Below are 20,895 nucleotides of genomic sequence, written 5' to 3' on the forward strand. Positions count from 1 at the left end.
CTGATTGTCATTGGTCCAGTGTACATTGCCTATTTCTTTGCTGATTGTCATCGATCCAGTTGTCTCATTAATATTGGTCCACGTGTCTTGTTTTTATTTGGATTTGTTAACTTCCAACTAATTAATAAAGATTAAGATAGATCACAATGTGGCCAACAGGACCCAGTGTAAAAAGGCATTGATTTGCAGGCCAGATATATCAAGTTCGAACTTCTATGACATCTTAGTTTTGTGTGTGAGAAACCCCCTCTCCACCAGTTTAGAACATCGCTTATACTAAAAACAAAGATAGATCACAATTTAACTGGGAAAAGAATGAAAACAGATCCTATCGTGATTTTCAAAAAGGTAGAACGTAGAAACTAGTCTATATTCAGTTACCATAGAAGCTTAATTATAGAAAACCTAGTTTCACTTTCTACCCGTCTACCTTGTAGACAAAAGAGACAATTTAATTTGTTTTCTTTACCAGAGCAGCCGTACCCCATTCTATTGAATTTTTGAATTGATATTTGTAGCTTTTTGATAATTTAAAATAAAAACAAGGAAACAAGAATGGAGTCGTTCTCTAAATAGTAACTTCATTTAAGTTTAATAAAATAATCATGTGACTAATATGAATGTCTACACGAAGAGTCCATATATGACACCCTCACTATAGAATTTCGCAACGAGAATGAGTGCCTCCACTGAGGAAGGGCTACTCATAGCGAACATTGCCCCCCACAAGGTAAACAAAAGCCCTAGAAGCTGCCAGGTAGCCCTAACTACTTGCGTACAATGACTTGGGCCACTTGCCAAATACATTAGCACAAACAACTTACGGACCAGTGATAACTAGACTGTTCATAAGAATTGGAGAATCCTACCACTATCATAGCAGCCATTCGACTTGCACTCATTGCTCAACACAATTTACTCACAATTTCTTCTCATGCATATCATGCTAGAATAAAGCAGAGTATTGAATTTTCTGCACATCAAGCGGAAACAATCTAATAATTTTCAAGCCAGGTAGAATTTCACTGAACCAAGTTTGACTTTGCAACTTCTGATACACAACATAAATACCACCACCAAGACAGAAATCAATGATCGCTATTTCGAAACCATGTTAGACAATTAGGACAGCAGGATGTCGTCCAAAGACCAGAAATTGATTGCATGCTGTTTTACTGATTAGCTGTTGGCATCGCAAGTCCACTAGCGGTCCATAATCCTAACACCATCCTTTAGAAACAATCTGAAGGACTAAATTGAAATATTGCCAATTACTAGCTTCAATAATTGAGATCCCAAGCATGGGTGAGCCGACTCAAGTTTCATCTTCACCTTCTGAAAGCAAGCAATCTTGTATTTGTTCCCTGAAAGAAAACATAAAGCAATAGGGAAAAGGCTGAGTTATGATTGTAGCTCTCTCTCTCTCTCTCTCTCTCTCTCTCTCTCTCTCTCTCTAGCTACACAAAGGATACCAAAAGAGGTCATTGGCATCCTCTAGAGAATGCCAATTCCATAAGTTTCTGATAATCTTGAAATTTCGGTTTGAAGTTTTGTGGCACAAAATGACAAAGACAATCAACTTTTAAGTTCATCTAGTTGTCCTATGGTTTTCGTCATTTTGAGTTTAACACATCAAGTGCATGTGCTTAATTAAACCCACAGCAAGAACAAGGTTTCTTCATAGCTTCTAAGGAATTTTGAAAATCGAAGCCAGCAGGTAAACATCATGCATGATTAATAAGTGTAGTATTTCACCTGATGGCACTGCAATGGTCAAGGTTGTCATGCTTTGCTCGGGCAAACAGTTGCTCAGGTAAAAGAGTGTACAACTCATTTACTGATGAGGGGTCTTGGGGAAGTATTTGGAACTGGCAGCTTGAACAGCAAACAGAACTTGTTTTGTGACTCTCCAGGTTCTTCAAACTTAGCAAGTCAGATCTGCTGAGTGGGCTATTGCAGATAAAGCAGAACGACTCGGAGGAAAAAGATTCATTAGGTTTAAGGTTATATCTCTTCTGACGCCTTCGAGTTGCCAAAAGAACATTAGAGTCATCAATCTCTTCAATTTTGTTGAAATGAAATGGGATAAGCTTTCCAGCTGTTCTCATAATTGTGCACTCTCGAGAAGGATTTTCTTCCTGGAAAACAAAAGTTCAATTTGACTTGCCCAGCAAGTTCTTTAAATGTGTATTTAACCAAAGGGAATTACTTGTGGAGTAAGAATGGTATTGATACATGCTTTTGTTCTCAAGTTCTATTTGAAAGAAACTTCAAGGTAAAACTACTGCCTCTAATTAGCATATGTGTTTCTAACTAAAGGAAAATTTACTTTTGCCGTAAGACCACATTTATGCAAAAAGCACATTGTTTTCAAACGTTGCACAATTTTAACATTTAAAACTTACCTTATCAACTTTTGGTGATGTTTTTTTAAAATTGAATCCACATAAGACTCCAATTAGCTAAACAATCATTAACCCTTAATTGTGTACCCTCCCATCTTGTTGAAGAACAAAGCAATAATGGCTCTTCAAGTGCATACTTAACTTTACTAGTGAAGTTATTCTCAGTAAAATCTGATCTCCAAGGCTGCTCTCTAACAAATATTTTCGATCAGTCATAAATGATAAGAGAAACTGGGCCCACTTTGTACCTGCAAAAGTGTCACAAATGATGAGACCAAGCCATTTATGCCAGTGCAAGGACTTCTTATCAACTCCACAGTTTTTAGACTGCCCTCGCAAGATGAGAGATCAGACACAATTCAGTAAGGAAAACAAAATTCTCTATGAAGCTAAACCAAAATGGCATAAATTACAAACCCATCAAGGCGGCAAAGCATGGTCAGCTCTTTGGCAAGACAATCGCGAAGGGGAAGCACAACTGGGATCTCCCACCTTGCATCAACATACTGTACATCGGCTGGTAACGAATATCCTTGGCCCTGTTAAAATCAAGTACAAATAAGATATATCAAAATGCCTTTCGAGCTTCAACATAAATTTGAGAAAAGACACCATTGATACCAATGGTCTTTCATTCCACAAATCATGTGACCTTCCTACAGAATTCAGACTAAAATTTGAACCAAATGCAATAGTGGAAAGTTGGTTTCCATGGAAAAAAGGTATCATATAAAGGAGCACATTGCTACATTCCTGTCACAACATCTATTATCTGAGATGATATTTTTCTAGGTTCTTTGATAATAACTGAGAGTTACTCATAAATATTGTTTGAATGAAGAGGAGAAATCAGTTTACAGCTTCGACATCAGAGAAGATGAAATAATCTCGACATAAACAACACCTTTCTAGAGTGTTAAGTGCAACTGATATTCCACAAGACAGAGTCGCAAATGTATGTAACACAATTGCATGAAGCAAAACCTAGATTCCTGTGAAAAGGATTAATGTAACCAAATACCAGTAATTAGCCAAGTATCTCATTGATCCATGTACAGGATTACCAGTCATTATCGGTTTAAAAGCCATTTTCTTGGGGACAAAACTATCTCTCAAATCAAATGCAGTCAAGGCAATGAATATTATAATCCACAACATTCATTACAAATATCATGAATTAGTAAAAGAATCTAATACATTCACTAGAGACAGTAAGCAGTTTTATCTTCAGGGAAATGAGCATTCAACTTAAGACACTAAAAAAAAACCTTGACAGTGGCTGAAATAACATGGCAGGCAATCCTCGATACGCATGACCCCAGTAGAAGTCTGTTGTATCCATTTTGAGAGGCAACCTGCACCATAAACAGAACATTCTGCATAAATTAATTTTGCTGCCCTTAATTGTATGTTTTGACTTGAAATATATATATCAAGATCTGAACCTTTTGCAAGGCCAACATGCGTAGATGTAATAAGAGATCTTCTCTCCCAGTTGCATCACCAACAGCATCCAGTAACTTCTTTAATCTCTCCCTTCCATCACCAGAATCTGAAGAGTAGACACTTTCAATAGGTACAATATACAACTCCTTTGATGGCGGGGCTAGATTTTCCACTATCAATCTAACGTCTCCAATTACTTTGTCGGTTTCATTAGAGGGGGCAGAGTAAACAGAACTTTCATCAACAAATGCAACTCCAACACCGAAAACTGGCAACGATCTATCCCTACATGCATCGAAATTCTTCTGCGCTTTACTATGCATCTCATGTACAAACTGCAAGGCAACCCTGAAACCAAAATAACATTTTTTTTTTTACGTATTTCAAAAAATCTTAAGTCTGAAATTTACATACAACAACGTTTCAGTATATATCTTTTAAATTGCGGAAAGGCACTTTCTAACATTCTATAATCCACCTTATGCACAAAATTCATTACACATACATAGAATTCGACTCATTTCAGAAAGAGGGAATCTATAAATTGATCAAATTTCTTCGTTCTCTTACTACATGACGCACAATTTGTGATTAAAATCGAATCAAATGAACATCCAAGAGTGATCGAGAGACGGACCTGGAAGAAGGGCCACCAGAGAAGGCAACGAGGACATTATCGGTAGGAGCAATCATGGCGTTGGAGGTCACAGCGAACCTGAACTTCCCGAAGAGATTGCCGCGGAAGCAATCGATGCAAAAGCGTGCATCGTCACCACCGTCGCTATTGGAAGAGATAGGTTGGTTGGCCTTGCACTTCAGACACAAACCACTGTTGCTGTTGTTGTTGCTGCTGCTAATATTAGCAGCAAATGAATTGGTATTGTTGTTGGCTTTAACAGCTTCTTCTTCCTGCTGGGTTTTGTAGCAATTTGACTGGCAAGCTGAAGCACTGCACGCCATGCTTATTTCTCCCTCTCTCTCCCTCAGCTGAGCTCGAGAACTTAGTAGGGTTTTTGTTCTAAGAATTTTTTAACTTGGGAGACACAAAAGACAAAGATAACGGGTCATGGCAGGTGTGGGTCATAAAAGCCCGTACCTCAAACGAGCATGGTCCTATAAAACCTAACCCATTTATTTGACCCGCCCACACCCTTTTTGTTTATTTTCTGTTTCTCAGTCTCTCTCTCTTTCCCAACTTCGAAGCTTCAACAGGTATGATCATACTGCCTGTCTCTCTCTTTGTTTTCTGAATATCTCATACTTCAATTCAAGCAGAGAAACACATGGGCCACCACATTGAAGCTTTTATTTCTGTTTTCCTGTTTTTTTCCTCTAATTTTTTTCGTGGGTTGTTAGGAAAGGAAACGTTTTTTGGGTTTGCCGTCTTTTCTAAAATCATTGCTTTTGTTCTACTGGAAATTAATGAAAACAATCAATGACTGTGAATAAGCGCTGGTGTGTGGTTTCTGTGTTCTTTCTTCCCCTTGGAAAAAAAAAATAGCCCGTCTCCCAAATTCGTCACTAGGGGTGCGGAGGCAAGGTATTATTTACGAGCTGGAAGCTTGCAACTAGTTTTGCATTGCTGGGTTTTTCTCCTTTTTATGAAATAGAAAAAAAGGGATTATCAATTTTAGTCCTTTCTTCTCCCCCTTAATATTCAATCCTGAAGTTTAGTGTTGTGGTAAACATTCTTGTATCCAATATGGTTGTTAATGCAGGCGTCTCTTAAATCTCAAACTAAAGTTTGTATGGATAAGCAGTAGTCGCTGTATATTGAAATGCAATTCATATCTTTGTGGTTGAACTGTTGATTTCGTTTTATGTTGAAAGATGCATCTTTACTTTGTAGAGCAAGACACATCGTTAGAAAGCTAAACAAGAGAAGAGCATGGTGTTGCCAGATGCTTCTGGGGATGTGCTGTCAGAAATGGACGTGGATGCTTTCAGACGCCTGTTTCCTCTTCGTTTTTTTGAGACTCATCTTGTTAAATCTACACGACCTGATGGCAGGTCACTGGCTGAAGCTAGAGAGACTTCTTCAGCCCTTGGTTAGCTAAAGCCTGAACTAGAATCAATAATATGGAATTCACCATTCTTCATTTATTTAGTTTTAACTTTGTTTATGCAACTATGAATTTTAACTTTATTTAGGCATGTAACCTGAACCTTTTTTCGTTTTTATGTAGGGGCTGTTGCATCTGCTGATGGCTCAGCATTAGTAAAGATTGGTTCAACTGTAATTGCTTATCTCTATTTAACCATGTGTCTTTTACACGCATAAAAGAGATATATGGTCTTATAACTGATGAGGTTTTTTTGGGTTTAGAGAATGTTGGCTGCTATAAAAATGGAGGTCATGACCCCTTCAAAAGAATCACCGGATGAGGGTTGCATAGGTTTGACTTGCACTACTTGATAAATTTCTGTTGCTTCTTTCAACTATATGATCTTGTTCTCTTTTATTTAACTGGCTGTACACACTTCGAATTTTTCTATTTTCAGCAATTGATTTCCACATGCCTCCAATTTGCTCCCCAACTGTTAGGCCTGGCAGGCCAGCTGAGGCAGCACCTGTGGTGTCGAAGCAGTTATCTGACACTATTTCAAGGCAAGTCAAATGTCTATCTTGTTTTTCTTTGTTTCTCAGTTCTACATGAAGTTTCTTTAGTTGAATTTGTCAGTTTTGTTAGTTCTGTCCACATTAGTATATCATAGATGGTTTGGCTGTGTTCCAATTCTTATTGTTTGTTGGACTTTTTTGTTTATTAACAGTTCAGCTGTCTTATCTATTATGCTGTAGTACATAATAGCATTCACTTGAGCCCATACACTTATAAAACAACTCATCCTACTAAAGTTGCTCTACTCGTGAGGATCCCAACTAACATTTTGAAAGGAAACTTGTACTCAGAAATCAACTTTTCCACTTATCTTTTTGGTGGACACTGGCTTTAGTTATATTGGTTTCTGTATTTGAACCCAGAAGCGTTTTATGTTGGTGTCGATATCTTTGTATGGTGAAAACTCTCATCAAAGTTGGCTTTGCCCTATTTAAAGTTGATGCTTCATTTGATGTTTTCAGTTTGGGAAATTACCAGTTATCTTGGTTGTTGCAGTTGTGGCATGATTAATTTGAAGGAGTTATCCTTGATCAGCAGAAAGGCTGCTTGGATGGCCTACCTGGTAATTACTTGGAAACTTGGAAAATTCATAGGTGTCCGTGCCTATGGCAATCTTTTTTAGTGTGTTTTTTTCACAGGGATCGCTTTTGGTGAATAGTAAAGAGGGGTCTCATTATTGGGGGACTACACAATGTGGTTCAATGATCCAAACAGTCTAGTTTATAGATCCCAATTTAAGAATAATCCCTGCAAAAAATCAGCAAAGTCGGAAATTGTTTAACCATTTGATCATCATTGTCATCATAGATATTTGTTGTTATATTGGAAACTTTGTGTTTGTCAATTTTTTGTGACTAAATGATTTCCAATTTCGGTGTTTTTTTAATATAAAGATTATCCTTAAATGAGGTCATAAAACGGTCTGGATTATCGGATTGCATTGATGGTTGCACCCACCTGGGATCCTTTTTGGTGAATAGTGAAAAGGGATCCCTCTTAAGAAGCTCCCTATACATATTGATATATATAAGTATGTTATGATATTATGAAGTAATGTCTGATTTGTCTACTGCAGGACATATATTGTTTGGATGCTGATGGTGCTCTTTTTGATGCTGCTTTGCTGTCAGCAGTTGCTGCCTTTTCTCACTGTAAGTGTTACAGCCATCCCGTCATGTGGTATCCTGTACTGTCGTTCTGTCCCTGTTTAAAGAGTTGGCTATGTAAAGTTCTGGTACCGCGAATACAACATATGGAATTACCATAGTTGCCCAAAGTCCAACCTACCCCACCGTTATGCACTTAGAGCCAGTATATTATTCAAAATATCAGCTTTTATACCAACCTAAATATGTGTATAAATGAAGGAAAGAAGGAAAGATATGCATTTGAGAAATAAATCTGGAAATTAATCAAGTCCCATTGAAGCTTATGTTTATTCATAAATGCCTGTTTTAAATTCTCTCTCTGTGTGGATTGGCAAATCTTTTCTTGCTCAATATGAAATATAGAAACAAAACATTTTCCATGCTATTTTAAATATATAAAAAAAAATATAATTGATTTGTAGAGTAAATCGAACTTGAAGAGCATTTTGGGTCATCCTATAATTAATTCAAGTTTTATTTTGGCATCTATAGTACTGTACAGTAAAAATTGTGCCCCTACTTCTGTTTGATTTTAGAACATAGATTAAATCTATGTTTCTCTAATATTTACAATTCCATTTTGACATTTATTTTGCTGTTAAAAGGATTGTACTCCCTTTGTATGCTAGAAAAAGAAGTTTAATTTAGTTTTTTTTAAAGAACTGTAAGTCATGCTTAGAATTGTAATTGAACGCTAACTGTGTTGTTCAGCATCGTTCTGGTCATATAACTTTCATGCCTTGCAGTGCAGATTCCTGTAGTTTCTATGAATGATGATGGGAAAGTAGTGGTTTTGTCTGGAGATCATGGAGGAAAGGAGCCAGTCAATAAAGGGAAGAGGAAACTCACATTAAGCAGTATTCCATTTTCATTAACATGCTTGCTTCATAAGAATTACATCTTGGCTGACCCTACCGCAGAGGAAGAGTCTGTAATGGAAACTCTTGTAACTGTGGTTTTGGATTCATCTGGTCAACTTGTGTCTCTTTACAAGCCAGGTGGACCTGTTCTTGCCTATACATCAGCTATCCAGGTCAATTCTTAGTTTTCACCCTCAAGTTATTATTTTGACGGTACCCTGCAAATTACACGTGGTAGGAGATTAAAACTACAAATTCCATAGTTTGTTCCTGCAGTCTATCTGCTCAACCATGATAACTGAAAGTAAAGAGGAAAATGCATATCACTATATTGGATGCTGGTTTTCATGTTCATATTACATCCAGGACTAAGGTTTTAAAACTGTTTTTGACATCAATTATGTGCCTCGATAGAAAAAATAGAAGAGGAAAAGAGTGTAAAGTTCCAATCCATTTTTAGTTTGAAACAATAATCTAAAACTTGGTAACATTTAGACAACCTTTTAAATACCGGAGCTTTGTAGGGAAAAGCTTTAACTTTCGAAGGCTTGAAACTTATAAGAAATGCTCTCTTGCTAAATTATGATCAAACTATCTGGGTGAGTTATTATTTATTTGTTTTACATAATTGTTCCAGTTTGCAAACACAGAAAGATGCTAGTGGAGCGGTTTAGATAAACTGCATGTTTTATCCTACATATTTTGTTGAATACGTTTTTTTTTCAATCAAGAATTACTTCACCAAAATATGTTAATAAGAACAAAACTGTGGCCTAAGAAAAGTACCAATGAAGTCATGATTCAGATACTTAACAGGAAGGCTCTCTGTGGTGCAGGATTGTGTTGCACTGACTAGGCAAAGAGCGAGGGAGCTTCAAACGATCTTAGATGAAGTCACCTCCAGTATGGAGGTTGATTAGTTTTGTCCTTCATCTCCTAAGGAGATTGTGTTATTGGTTTACATCTTGGTTCTATATCCTTGTTTTGTGTTGAAAGTTGTTGCGCTGGAGGTTTCTGAAAGTTAGAAATACTAGTCTTTTTCTTCTTCTTTTTATATGTGGAACTGCTCTGCTTTTTTGTTCATTTTTCACATTTTTAGAGCAATTAGCAGATGTGAGAATTCTGGTTTCTTGAAATTTTGATGCCTTGAGCTACTTTCAGCATGGGCAAAGCATCCCGTTGCAAAGCTTGCCGTGTGATACTCATTACTCACTACACGCATTGCAGATTGGTTAGAATCTAGAACTAAGGTTGTACTTGTCTTGTCTTGCCTCTTTCAAAAAGGATGTATGAAGGTTAATGTGTATTGATGGTGCTGCCTGCCTGGATGTAAGATTGATGCTGTTTTCATCGCTAATGTAACATGTTTCTTCTTTAGTCAAAGTTAGGAAGGAGGAGATTTTCTCACACACTGTTAAAGTGTTACAAAGATTCGAAGTTGAAACTACTGGTATGCAAGTCAATGTCATTTTCCACTGGGTTAGACCCTATTGGTGTGTTTCTTTAGTCACAAGGAAGGGGAAAAAAATAAAAACAAGTTTTTGTTGTCTTTTTTACCCAAAGTAACTTTTGAAAGATGAAAAGTAGAGGAGGAATTGGTGTCCCCGACCCAAGAATATGTGGCTTCAAGTTAAAGATGTGGAGGCAAACCATAGGTGCAATCATTGTCACTTAATGTACGGGTTATGGAGATTGGAATCACAGTAAGCAAAACTGGATGAAAATTAAACCCAACGATTTACAATCATGAAGCTGAAGCTTCTACTCAAAATTTTGATAGATCATGTAAGATGAATACAACTTTTTACTCTAGGTCAAACTATTTAATAGGTTATTGTTGCTTGCATTGTCATTCCTTATTCTTCCTTCCAAAAGCAAACAAAGCTCATGGTTTTACTAAAAAAATATGAATGAATGTTAAAGTAGGTTTAATTTCTTAAAATATATATATTTTTTCTACCAGAATGTTTTTTGAAAGATAAAGGACCTTAATGTATCATTGTCTTGTCTTGTGCAGTTAATTTTGATAAGCGGGCTTGCATTTTACTGTGAACTTTCTGTCTTCAATCTTCAGTTTATGCTTTAACTGCATCAAGAAAGTATACCAGAAATGACATGGACATGGGTGAGATACTTGGTCCCATGGTTGTCACAGAAAAATTATCACCTCCTTTTTACAAAGAGACAAAATTGAATAGACAGATTTTTTACACGCCGATTGTGCAAAATAATGCTTGTGCTTCGTTCAAGCAAAGGAAACAAGGAAGGGAATATCTTCCTCTTTTTTCTCTCTCATCATCCACACTTTGCTCTCAAGCTCTTCATGGTACTTTTGGAAATCCATTCCAACCAATCAGAATGCAGCAAACTCCATCAGAATGACCAAAACAGATTAGATAACTACACTCTCATTGCCCACTTCTTGATTCTCTGCCCTCAGCTCTTTCAAAACTATACCAAAATGAAACTCAACCTCAGAAATAACTTCACTCATAATTCATTGACTACCCATCAAGCCACGTGTCCCCAACTTCCACCACTGGCCATGAAAACCAACTGTTTCAGGGTCACTGGTTCCAAGTGTGCTCTTCTTCCCTCTGTTCTCCACACAAACTATAAAACAACAATCTTCAAAACCCCAAAGAAAAAGAAAGAATAAGACCTGAAACTCAAGCTCAGGCACAAAACACAATCACAGAGAGAGCTCTGCTTCTCTCTCTCTCTCTCTCTCTCTCTCTCTCTCTCTCTCTCTCTCTCTCATTTTTCCACCCCTCAATTTTGAAACAGAGGAGGTTCTGGTGGTGAGATACAGAGGCTGATTAACAATGGCTTCTTTAGTATCTTCACCCTTCACCTTACCCCACACAAAAGCAGACCAGCTTTCTTCGCTCTCCAGAAAGCAATACTTTCTTCACTCATTTCTCCCCAAAAAAGTCAACCAGAGCAGCTTAAAGTCCTCCCTCAAAGTGAAATGTGCAATGGGCAATGGCCTTTTCACCCAAACCACTCAGGAGGTCCGGCGTATTGTGCCAGAAAATAAGCAAGGCCTCCCAACTGTGAAAATTGTCTATGTGGTCTTGGAAGCACAGTACCAATCATCACTCACTGCAGCAGTGCAGGCTTTGAACAGCAACAGCAAGTATGCTTCTTTTGAAGTTGTGGGTTACTTAGTTGAAGAGCTTCGTGATGCAGAAACGTATAAAATGTTCTGCCAAGACCTTGAGGACGCCAACATCTTCATTGGGTCTTTGATTTTTGTTGAGGAGCTTGCTGTGAAGGTGAGGGATGCAGTGGAGAAAGAAAGGGACAGGCTTGATGCAGTTTTGGTGTTTCCTTCAATGCCTGAAGTGATGAGGCTCAACAAGTTGGGTTCTTTCAGCATGTCCCAGCTTGGGCAATCCAAGAGCCCATTTTTCCAACTTTTCAAGAGGAAGAAGCAGTCTGCTGGCTTTGCTGACAGTATGCTCAAGCTTGTGAGGACCTTGCCTAAGGTGTTGAAATACTTGCCTAGTGATAAAGCTCAGGATGCTAGACTTTATATTCTCAGTTTGCAGTTTTGGCTTGGTGGGTCACCAGATAACTTGCAGAATTTCTTGAAAATGATATCTGGGTCTTATGTTCCTGCTCTGAAAGGCGAAAAGATTCCATATTCAGACCCAGTTCTGTTCTTGGATAGTGGAATTTGGCACCCTTTAGCCCCTTGTATGTATGATGATGTGAAGGAGTACTTGAATTGGTATGGAACTAGGAAGGATGCTAATGAGAAGCTTAAGAGCCCGAATGCACCAGTAGTCGGGTTGATTTTGCAGAGGAGTCACATTGTTACTGGGGATGAAAGTCACTATGTGGCTGTGATCATGGAATTGGAGGCAAGAGGGGCTAAGGTGATACCAATTTTTGCTGGTGGGCTTGACTTTTCAGGGCCAGTTGAGAGGTTTCTGATTGATCCAGTTACTAAGAAACCGTTTATCCATTCTGCAATATCTCTTACTGGTTTTGCTCTTGTTGGGGGGCCAGCTAGACAGGATCATCCACGGGCTGTTGAGGCTCTGATGAAGCTTGACGTTCCATACATTGTCGCATTGCCTTTGGTATTCCAGACAACTGAGGAGTGGTTAAATAGCACTTTGGGGCTGCACCCAATTCAGGTAGCATTGCAAGTGGCTCTCCCAGAGCTGGATGGAGGCATGGAGCCCATTGTTTTCGCAGGCCGGGATCCTAGAACAGGTTGGTAAAGCTTTATTCTTTTATCATGCCTATAATTTATAACTAGTCTTCAGTTAGTACTTCGGAATGACTACTAAGAAGAAAGCTGGAAAGATAAAAGCTTTTTTGTATTTTGGAAATCAATGGAAAATGATTCAATAATGCTAACCAAACAGATTATCCAAATTCCCACCTCTCTCAAGGCCCGTAGCCCTATTCTGCCTTCCATTTAGCTCAACCGAATGATTTCAAAAACAGATGATCTTCAAGTGCTTGAACTGAATTAGTGAACCAAAACTATGTACTGACTTTATTGCTTAGACAGTTATACTCCTACTAGCTTCCACTTTCTTTCTCCGTTCTGGTTGTCTCGATCTTCCTCCTTGTGTGAAGCCTAGCAGTCAAGATTTATTAAGGGTTGCTGAATATTGTAATGTGATTGCAGGGAAATCACATGCTCTTCACAAGAGGGTAGAACAGCTTTGCACCAGGGCAATCAGATGGGGTGAATTGAAAAGGAAGGCAAAGGTATTTACTTTTTGGGTCCTTTTTTATTTCCTCCTAAACCTAAAGTTGCTTCCAAACACATGATAAGAAACTAAAAAGAACTTCTCTGCCTGTTATCTGGTAATGATTGATTCTGAGGGGTCGTATCAAGAATTTTTATAAACATGCAAACTTTAATATGCCCTGAGTTTCATGCTTTGCTTTAGTCGTTGCTTAAGAGGTATATATATTCTTAATAATGATGACCAAGACGGTTTGAATAGGCCCATCAGTCTCATGCTTCAGTCATTGCTTAGAATCTTAGATAGAATAACAAAGATCAAGGTATCTTTTACTTTGGCTGGTAGTGCATGCAGGAGTGCTAATTTGGATTGATTCTGATGGCAAAAAGGGTCTTCCATTTTTCATACTAACAGAATGTTTGTCTTTGGCATGATGTCCTTGTTCTATGGTTATTCACTGAATAAATTTGGTATAGTTTTTCTGATCTCATTATGACAAGTACATGAACTGATGCAGGCTGAGAAGAAGCTAGCGATTACAGTGTTCAGTTTCCCTCCAGACAAAGGAAATGTTGGAACAGCTGCCTATCTGAATGTTTTTTCCTCCATCTTCGCGGTTCTGCAAGAACTCAAAAGAGATGGTTACAATGTGGAGAACCTTCCAGAGACTTCAGAAGCTTTGATCGAAGATGTAATTCATGACAAAGAGGCTCAATTCAGCAGCCCAAATCTGAACGTTGCTTACAAAATGGGGGTCCGTGAATATCAAAGTCTAACTCCATATGCTACTGCATTGGAGGAAAACTGGGGAAAACCTCCTGGGAACCTGAACTCTGATGGAGAGAATCTCTTAGTATATGGGAAACAGTACGGAAATGTCTTCATCGGAGTTCAGCCCACATTTGGCTACGAGGGTGATCCAATGAGGCTACTGTTCTCCAAATCAGCTAGCCCACATCACGGCTTTGCAGCATATTATTCATTTGTTGAAAAGATTTTCCAAGCCGATGCTGTACTACATTTTGGTACTCACGGTTCACTGGAATTCATGCCTGGAAAACAGGTGGGAATGAGTGATGCCTGTTTCCCAGACAGTCTGATTGGGAACATCCCCAATGTCTATTACTATGCTGCTAATAACCCATCTGAAGCTACCATAGCCAAGCGTCGGAGCTATGCCAACACCATCAGCTATCTGACTCCTCCTGCAGAAAATGCTGGGCTTTACAAAGGCCTTAAGCAATTAAGTGAGCTTATCTCCTCCTATCAATCTCTTAAAGACACAGGCCGTGGGTCACAGATTGTTAGCTCAATAATCAGCACAGCTAAGCAATGTAATCTTGATAAGGACGTAGAACTACCCGAGGAAGGGCTGGAAATCTCAGCAAAAGAACGAGATCTTGTGGTTGGAAAGGTGTATAACAAAATCATGGAGATTGAGTCCCGTCTATTGCCTTGTGGGCTTCATGTCATTGGTGAGCCTCCGACAGCCATGGAAGCAGTTGCAACTCTTGTTAACATTGCTGCACTGAACCGTCCAGAAGAAGGGATTACTTCCCTCCCAGATATATTAGCTGAGACTGCTGGAAGAGACATAGAGGACATTTATAGAGGGAGTGATAAAGGGATATTGAAGGATGTAGAGCTTCTTAAGCAAATAACTGACACATCACGTGGAGCAATTTCTGCATTTGTGGAGCGTACAACCAATGAGAAGGGTCAAGTAGTTGATGTAAAAGATAAACTGAGCTCAATCCTTGGGTTTGGTATAAATGAACCTTGGGTTCAGTACTTGTCAAACACGAAGTTTTATAGGGCTGACAGGGACAAACTTAGAACATTGTTTATGTTTTTGGGAGAATGCTTGAAGCTGATTGTGGCTGACAATGAGATAGGGAGTTTGAAACAAGCATTGGAGGGCAAATATGTAGAGCCAGGTCCTGGTGGTGACCCAATTAGAAACCCGAAAGTGTTGCCAACAGGAAAGAATATTCATGCACTTGATCCACAATCTATACCAACAACAGCAGCAATGCAGAGTGCAAAAATTGTGGTGGAGAGGTTGATAGAGAGGCAGAAGATTGATAATGGGGGGAAGTATCCTGAGACGATAGCACTTGTTTTGTGGGGTACAGATAATATTAAGACTTATGGTGAGTCCTTGGCTCAGGTTTTGTGGATGGTGGGTGTAATGCCAGTTGCTGATGCTTTTGGACGAGTCAACCGGGTAGAAATAGTAAGTCTTGAAGAGCTTGGAAGACCCAGGATTGATGTTGTTGTCAACTGCTCTGGAGTTTTCAGAGACCTCTTTATCAATCAGGTATTGTTCTTTTCTATGCTTCCCATTTATTTTGGATACATGTTAGCAACATAAGAATTCAACCCACATTATATGGTAGGATCACTGTCTAGTTATTTATGTGACTTAAGGTATATCGTAATAGAGGCTTTGAATTTCTATGGTAATAAGAGGTTGGCAGTCCTCATGGTTTTGGTTCATTTCAAATACATAATGCTTTGACTATGCTTGACGAACTGTGACATAAGATCTCTATTTGATGAAAAATAAATATTCCGCAAATGCATATTGCTGTTTCATGGAGTAGCATCAATAATGCGGCACTGACAATTGTATTAACTAGTTACTAACAATTTCTTCATGGTAATTTTATTGTCTGCAGATGAATCTGCTTGACCGGGCAGTGAAGATGGTAGCTGAACTAGATGAGCCAGTTGAGCAAAACTTTGTCAGGAAGCATGCACTGGAACAAGCAGAAACCCTTGGGATTGGGGTTCGTGAAGCTGCAACTCGGATCTTCTCCAATGCTTCAGGATCCTATTCCTCCAACATTAACCTTGCTGTGGAGAACTCCTCGTGGAATGATGAGAAGCAGCTGCAAGACATGTATCTAAGCCGAAAATCTTTTGCTTTTGATTCTGATGCCCCTGGTACAGGCATGGCTGAGAATAGAAAAGTTTTTGAGATGGCTCTGAGCACAGCTGATGCGACATTCCAAAACCTTGACTCATCAGAGATCTCACTTACTGATGTAAGCCACTACTTTGACTCGGATCCAACCAATCTGGTGCAAAACCTAAGGAAGGATGGAAAGAAACCAAGTGCTTACATTGCTGACACCACCACAGCTAATGCCCAGGTGAGCATTGATACACACTGTACTATTATTTCAATACTAAATTCAGAATGGAGTGTCATGTTATTGTTTATATTGCAGAAGCTCTGAATAAACTAAATAAATAAATTCCCAATTAACAAGAAGCTGATCTTGCAATGCAGGTTCGCACACTCTCTGAGACCGTGCGTCTTGATGCAAGGACCAAGTTGTTGAACCCTAAGTGGTATGAAGGAATGTTATCCAGTGGATACGAGGGTGTTCGTGAAATTGAGAAAAGGCTTACTAACACAGTTGGGTGGAGTGCAACTTCCGGCCAAGTTGACAACTGGGTGTATGAAGAGGCCAACTCAACTTTCATTCAAGATGAGGAGATGTTGAATAGGCTGATGAAAACAAATCCAAACTCCTTCAGGAAGCTGGTACAGACATTCCTGGAGGCCAATGGACGCGGTTACTGGGACACTGATGAGCAGAATATTGAGAAGTTGAAGGAGTTGTACTCAGAAGTTGAAGACAAGATCGAGGGAATCGATCGGTAAACTCAAACTCAATGTTGAGAACACTGTAAATTAATGTTCAAATATCAGTAACACTATGATTTACTTGAGCTCCTCTCCCCCCTTCCCTTTTTCCAGCTCGGCAAAGCCTTTAGGAAATGTCTAATGTGAATTCTTAACCAGTTCCCCCTATGTAGTTCAATTCATTTTAAGGGATATGTATCTGTACTGTTATTTTGCAGACTTTTAAGTCCTATAAATATATATATATATATATATATATATGTGTATTCAGTTCACAACTTCTTTTATAAACATTCTCAACAACATCATCATTATAGTTGAAATTGATGGGAATTTCAAAGCAGAAAAAAGGTTAGAATGCCAGAAATAGTGTTAAGAGATAAATCTAAAAGAAATCCTTATGGAATGAAATACCTTCAGGTTCTTAATCTGATGACAGAGAATGAAACTTATGGAATGAAAATGCTCATTCTTACTCATTTCCCCATTTGAAATTTACATCTCTGTTTTGTTTTTTTATATTAAAAAATTAGGGTTTGTTTGGTATTATATTTGAATCCAACTTTTTAAATTCAAAAACAGAATTTGAGTTTAAAGTCCAAAAAATAGGCCCATTTTTGAAAACCCAAACCTAAAAATAACTCAAAAACACCGAAAAGTAATTTGAAAATAGCTGTTTTTTTAGAATTTTTTTCTCCTGGTCTCAGCTTCAAGCCTCCATGGCAGAAGCTTGAAGCTCTCTTGCTCCCTCTCTCTCTTCGTCCCTCTCTCTACCTCTCTCTCATCAGTAACTTTTAGTGCTGGGCATCAGGGGACTGCTCTCGCGGCCTCCTCTCGTCTCTGAGACTCCGTAAAGTCTCAACGTCACACACCATGAGCTGGGGTGCTCTCCATCTCCGATATCTGCAATCGGGTAATTTTTAGTTCTTTTTTTGACATTGGTACTGAAGATTGGGGATTAATTTTCATTTGAGTTATGTTTTCGATTTGATTGATTTATATGAATTCTTGTGTGTAACCTAAACTAACAGATAAAGGGTTTTGGAATGATACCTCTAATTTTTTGATACGTTGCCTTTGTGATGAGGTAGGCACATAGCTTTGAAACATTCCCTTTGAAGACTGGTCTCTAGTCTTTTCCAATGTGGCTGGTTTTACTTAATATCATTTCAAGGGTGGGAAGGAGTCTTTTAAGGTTGATTTTTTGAACTTCTTTTTTACCAACACATGATCCTCACTCTCTATAACTGGCCCTTCTAAAATGTCTCACTTGCCCATAAATATTGTGGTAGATAACATGATACCTCTTATTTATCTTTTTTAAGGTTGATTTGATTTCCTTTTTTGTTGCCTTCTTTATACTTTGTCATGAGTTTCTTGAACCTTCTTTTTGAACTATCAGTCAAACTAATGCCAGGTACATTTTAACTGCTCTAAACTTTCCTGCATTTTTTAGATGCTCATTCTCTAACCTGGACAGTTGGAACAAATTGTTCATGAGATTGGAGCTATTGAACTTTAAACGAAAAGGGTATATCTAACTTGAGTTTCATGTCAATGGCTGCACATGTAGACTGATATAAGAATAAAAATCATTGGGATTTGAGTACATCCCTCTTCTGATGACTTCTAGGGCTGCTAAAAACAGCCCAGTTACTCTGTAGTCCACTTGTCCAAAACTTGAATGGAGAGCAGTTTGCAACCAAGCTAGCCTGAGAATAAGGTTCAATCCCTGCATAGCATCCAAAATATTGATCAACACCAGATCTCAAAACTGTCAAGCTGACAAGACCTAAACTGTAACCTATAAACAAAACACAAAATTTGCTTCTATGATGTGTGCTCAGACAACATCTAATTCTTTGCTGTCATATTGTCTTCTGTGAAATCTCACTGAAATTTGCTTCTGTAAATATGCCTTAGTTGGATAGGAATTGCTTTCTTTTCAGTATCATTTTGGGAATCTCACTGAAATGAATGAAAAATGAGTTTGAATATGAAACTTAGGAATTGGTTTTGTGACAATTTTTAGGGAAGAAGTTCCAATATGTCTCAGATGATAAGTGATATGTGGGAGTTAAAATAAATCTAATGTTAATGTCTTTTTTCTTAATTTATTTTGCAGGTCCTTGATGAGAACAAATAGTTGATTCTGGCAATATTGGATAATCAAAAACTTGGAAAACTTGCTGAGTGTGCCTAGTAAGTCCTCTCTCTCTCTCTTTTATGTGTTTGTATTGTTTCTAATTTTGATTATGAGTCATCTTATGTGGGCACTGAAATCTGCCTTTATGAGTATTTTTGTCTTGGATATAAGAGGCAATGATTTTGTAAATTTGTAAATCTGTCTACTTTGGTGTTCTTAGACCTTAATAAGTATTCAATGCTCCTAACTCTTCATACTTGTTGTGTTTGTTACAACCTTTCATTGGTGATGAATTTACTTTTCCATTTTTGGTATAATATTTTGTATAAGTTTCATCTTGATGTTCTTTTAATTTTATGACTATCAGTGTAATGGTTCATTTCTATGTTTTCTGTTTTGGACTTTGGAAAACAATACTCTTGATTTTGACTCCTAAAAGCGTTGTGAACTTAAAACTTGGACTATGGTGGCTTTTGCTGTCTTATGCTTGCCATGTGTTTATTGTGATGTCTGTCTTTTTACATTGTTTTAGTACATAGTAGAGAGATGTCAAACAAGGACCTTGAAAATGAGTTTGATGATAAAGCCTATTGGCCAAAGCCCATTGAAGACCATTTTATTCATCTACTGTATGAAGAGGCAAAAAAAGGCTTGCAAACCAATAATTTAGATAAGACTGAGTGGGCTGGTATAGAAAAGCAGTTGTTTGACAAGTTTGGGAAGAGATACAGTCGTGACAAATTGAGGCAGAAATATAACCGATTGCGCAAGATTCACCGTGAGTTTACGAAGCTCATTTCTCATACCGGGATGGGTTGGGACCCAAACATGAACACCGTTCAAGCATCTGAAGAAGTTTGGGCATCCTATCTCAAGGTATGCATCTTGTTGTATAATTTGTCTTGTTTTGGTATGCTACAATATATGTGCACTTTTTAATATATCTTGTATTAATTTTACAGAAAAACAAGTTTGCAAGCCGTTTTCGTAGCAAAGGATGTCCTCACTATGATTTGCTTGGTTTGATTTTCAACTACACCACTGCCTCTGGACAAATGCAATGCGCATCTACTCATTCTCCTCCAGATTCTGATGCTGAAAGAGAGCTAGAAAATGATTTTCTTACCAATGGTGCACATGTAGGTCTTAATCCAGAAAGTGGTTCAAGAGGTTTTAGTGAGGGAGATGAAGGAACTAGCAACAAGAACAAGCGTGCTGCTCTGTTTCCCCAGAGTGATCTTCCATCAAGGTTAAAGTCATCTAAATCAACCAAAATTGATGAAACCATTGAAGCTTGGGCAAAGTCTCTTAATAGCAAGATTGAAGTTTCATTGGCAAAGCTTACGCGTAAGAGTGAAAAGGAAGTGGCCTTTCCATATAAAGAATTGGGCTCCATTGAGGATTGTATGGAAATATTGGAGGCCATGGAGGGAGTGAATGATGATGCTTATGTGAAAGCTTTAGATAAGTTTACTAGTTCGGATTGGAGGAGGATGTTCGTAAAGATGTCGGATTCAAGGAGAAGAGTGTGGCTCAAAAGCCTAAAGTGAATGAGATTGTGAATAATTAGTTTTATAATTTATTTAGTTTAGAATTAAATTAATATGTATTATTTAGGACTTGAAGATCAATTGAGCTTGGCGATGATTTATTTTTGGTATTAAAGCATGGGTGTTAAAATAGTATGTTTAATATAAGTTTAATAATTTTTATTAATATCTTAATTTTAAAAAACATTATTGTAACCAAACAAGTTTTCAAAATTTTAATATTTTGAAACAATTTTCAAGTTGTATACTAAAAATGTTTTTGAATCTTAAAAAATGAATTTGAGAATTCTTTGTTTTTAAGAAAGTCAAAAATTTTGAGTTCCCTACTTGAGTAGGATACCAAACG

The 20,895-nt window shown here is 37.9% G+C and overlaps 4 protein-coding genes across 5 annotated transcripts; 3 read left to right on the forward strand and 1 right to left on the reverse strand.

Moving 5' to 3' along the window:
• On the reverse strand, nt 565–4,915 carry LOC18770494 (cytoplasmic tRNA 2-thiolation protein 2). The gene is made up of 7 exons (XM_007204275.2): nt 4,489–4,915; nt 3,851–4,199; nt 3,674–3,760; nt 2,823–2,944; nt 2,654–2,732; nt 1,756–2,138; nt 565–1,364 (listed from the first exon to the last, which is right to left on the reverse strand). Exons 1-7 carry the CDS (start codon nt 4,809–4,811, stop codon nt 1,316–1,318), a joined length of 1,392 nt encoding a protein of 463 aa, XP_007204337.1. The 5' UTR covers nt 4,812–4,915; the 3' UTR covers nt 565–1,315.
• LOC18771353 (exosome complex component RRP43) lies at nt 4,980–9,738 on the forward strand. Its single transcript, XM_007202311.2, has 9 exons — nt 4,980–5,063; nt 5,701–5,899; nt 6,038–6,087; nt 6,178–6,247; nt 6,354–6,459; nt 6,968–7,034; nt 7,548–7,623; nt 8,367–8,653; nt 9,317–9,738. Exons 2-9 carry the CDS (start codon nt 5,740–5,742, stop codon nt 9,398–9,400), a joined length of 900 nt encoding a protein of 299 aa, XP_007202373.1. The 5' UTR covers nt 4,980–5,063; nt 5,701–5,739; the 3' UTR covers nt 9,401–9,738.
• Nucleotides 11,008–17,075, forward strand: LOC18769443 (magnesium-chelatase subunit ChlH, chloroplastic). Its single transcript, XM_020567662.1, has 5 exons — nt 11,008–12,707; nt 13,132–13,214; nt 13,713–15,515; nt 15,877–16,353; nt 16,494–17,075. Exons 1-5 carry the CDS (start codon nt 11,306–11,308, stop codon nt 16,869–16,871), a joined length of 4,143 nt encoding a protein of 1,380 aa, XP_020423251.1. The 5' UTR covers nt 11,008–11,305; the 3' UTR covers nt 16,872–17,075.
• LOC18771687 (L10-interacting MYB domain-containing protein) lies at nt 17,449–20,715 on the forward strand. Of its 2 annotated transcripts, XM_020567664.1 has the most exons (4): nt 17,456–17,766; nt 18,979–19,055; nt 19,532–19,875; nt 19,962–20,715. In XM_020567664.1, the coding sequence occupies exons 3-4, from the start codon at nt 19,546–19,548 to the stop codon at nt 20,547–20,549; spliced, it is 918 nt and encodes a 305-aa protein (XP_020423253.1). In that variant the 5' UTR covers nt 17,456–17,766; nt 18,979–19,055; nt 19,532–19,545; the 3' UTR covers nt 20,550–20,715. The 2 variants fall into 2 exon arrangements, with proteins under 2 accessions (XP_020423252.1, XP_020423253.1); XM_020567663.1 differs by lacking the exon at nt 18,979–19,055 and having other exon boundaries at nt 17,449–17,766.

The sequence above is a fragment of the Prunus persica genome, chromosome G7 (genome assembly GCF_000346465.2).
Source record: "Prunus persica cultivar Lovell chromosome G7, Prunus_persica_NCBIv2, whole genome shotgun sequence".
Lineage (NCBI taxonomy): Eukaryota > Viridiplantae > Streptophyta > Magnoliopsida > Rosales > Rosaceae > Prunus > Prunus persica.

Excerpts from the sequence above, each read along its gene's own strand:
- LOC18769443 (XM_020567662.1), top strand. The coding sequence starts at position 11,306 with ATGGCTTCTTTAGTATCTTCACCCTTCACCTTACCCCACACAAAAGCA. Across the intron at positions 12,708-13,131 it reads AGGCCGGGATCCTAGAACAG|GGAAATCACATGCTCTTCAC; the intron begins GTTGGTAAAGCT and ends ATGTGATTGCAG. Across the intron at positions 16,354-16,493 it reads CCACCACAGCTAATGCCCAG|GTTCGCACACTCTCTGAGAC; the intron begins GTGAGCATTGAT and ends CTTGCAATGCAG.
- LOC18770494 (XM_007204275.2), bottom strand. The coding sequence starts at position 4,811 with ATGGCGTGCAGTGCTTCAGCTTGCCAGTCAAATTGCTACAAAACCCAG. Across the intron at positions 2,733-2,822 it reads ATGCTTTGCCGCCTTGATGG|TCTAAAAACTGTGGAGTTGA; the intron begins GTTTGTAATTTA and ends TTGCGAGGGCAG. Across the intron at positions 2,139-2,653 it reads CATTTGTGACACTTTTGCAG|GAAGAAAATCCTTCTCGAGA; the intron begins GTACAAAGTGGG and ends TTTGTTTTCCAG.
- LOC18771687 (XM_020567663.1), top strand. The coding sequence starts at position 17,727 with ATGAGCTGGGGTGCTCTCCATCTCCGATATCTGCAATCGG. Across the intron at positions 17,767-19,531 it reads TCTCCGATATCTGCAATCGG|TACATAGTAGAGAGATGTCA; the intron begins GTAATTTTTAGT and ends ACATTGTTTTAG. Across the intron at positions 19,876-19,961 it reads TTTGGGCATCCTATCTCAAG|AAAAACAAGTTTGCAAGCCG; the intron begins GTATGCATCTTG and ends TTAATTTTACAG.
- LOC18771353 (XM_007202311.2), top strand. The coding sequence starts at position 5,740 with ATGGTGTTGCCAGATGCTTCTGGGGATGTGCTGTCAGAAATGGACGTG. Across the intron at positions 6,248-6,353 it reads ACCGGATGAGGGTTGCATAG|CAATTGATTTCCACATGCCT; the intron begins GTTTGACTTGCA and ends TTCTATTTTCAG. Across the intron at positions 6,460-6,967 it reads TTATCTGACACTATTTCAAG|TTGTGGCATGATTAATTTGA; the intron begins GCAAGTCAAATG and ends TGGTTGTTGCAG.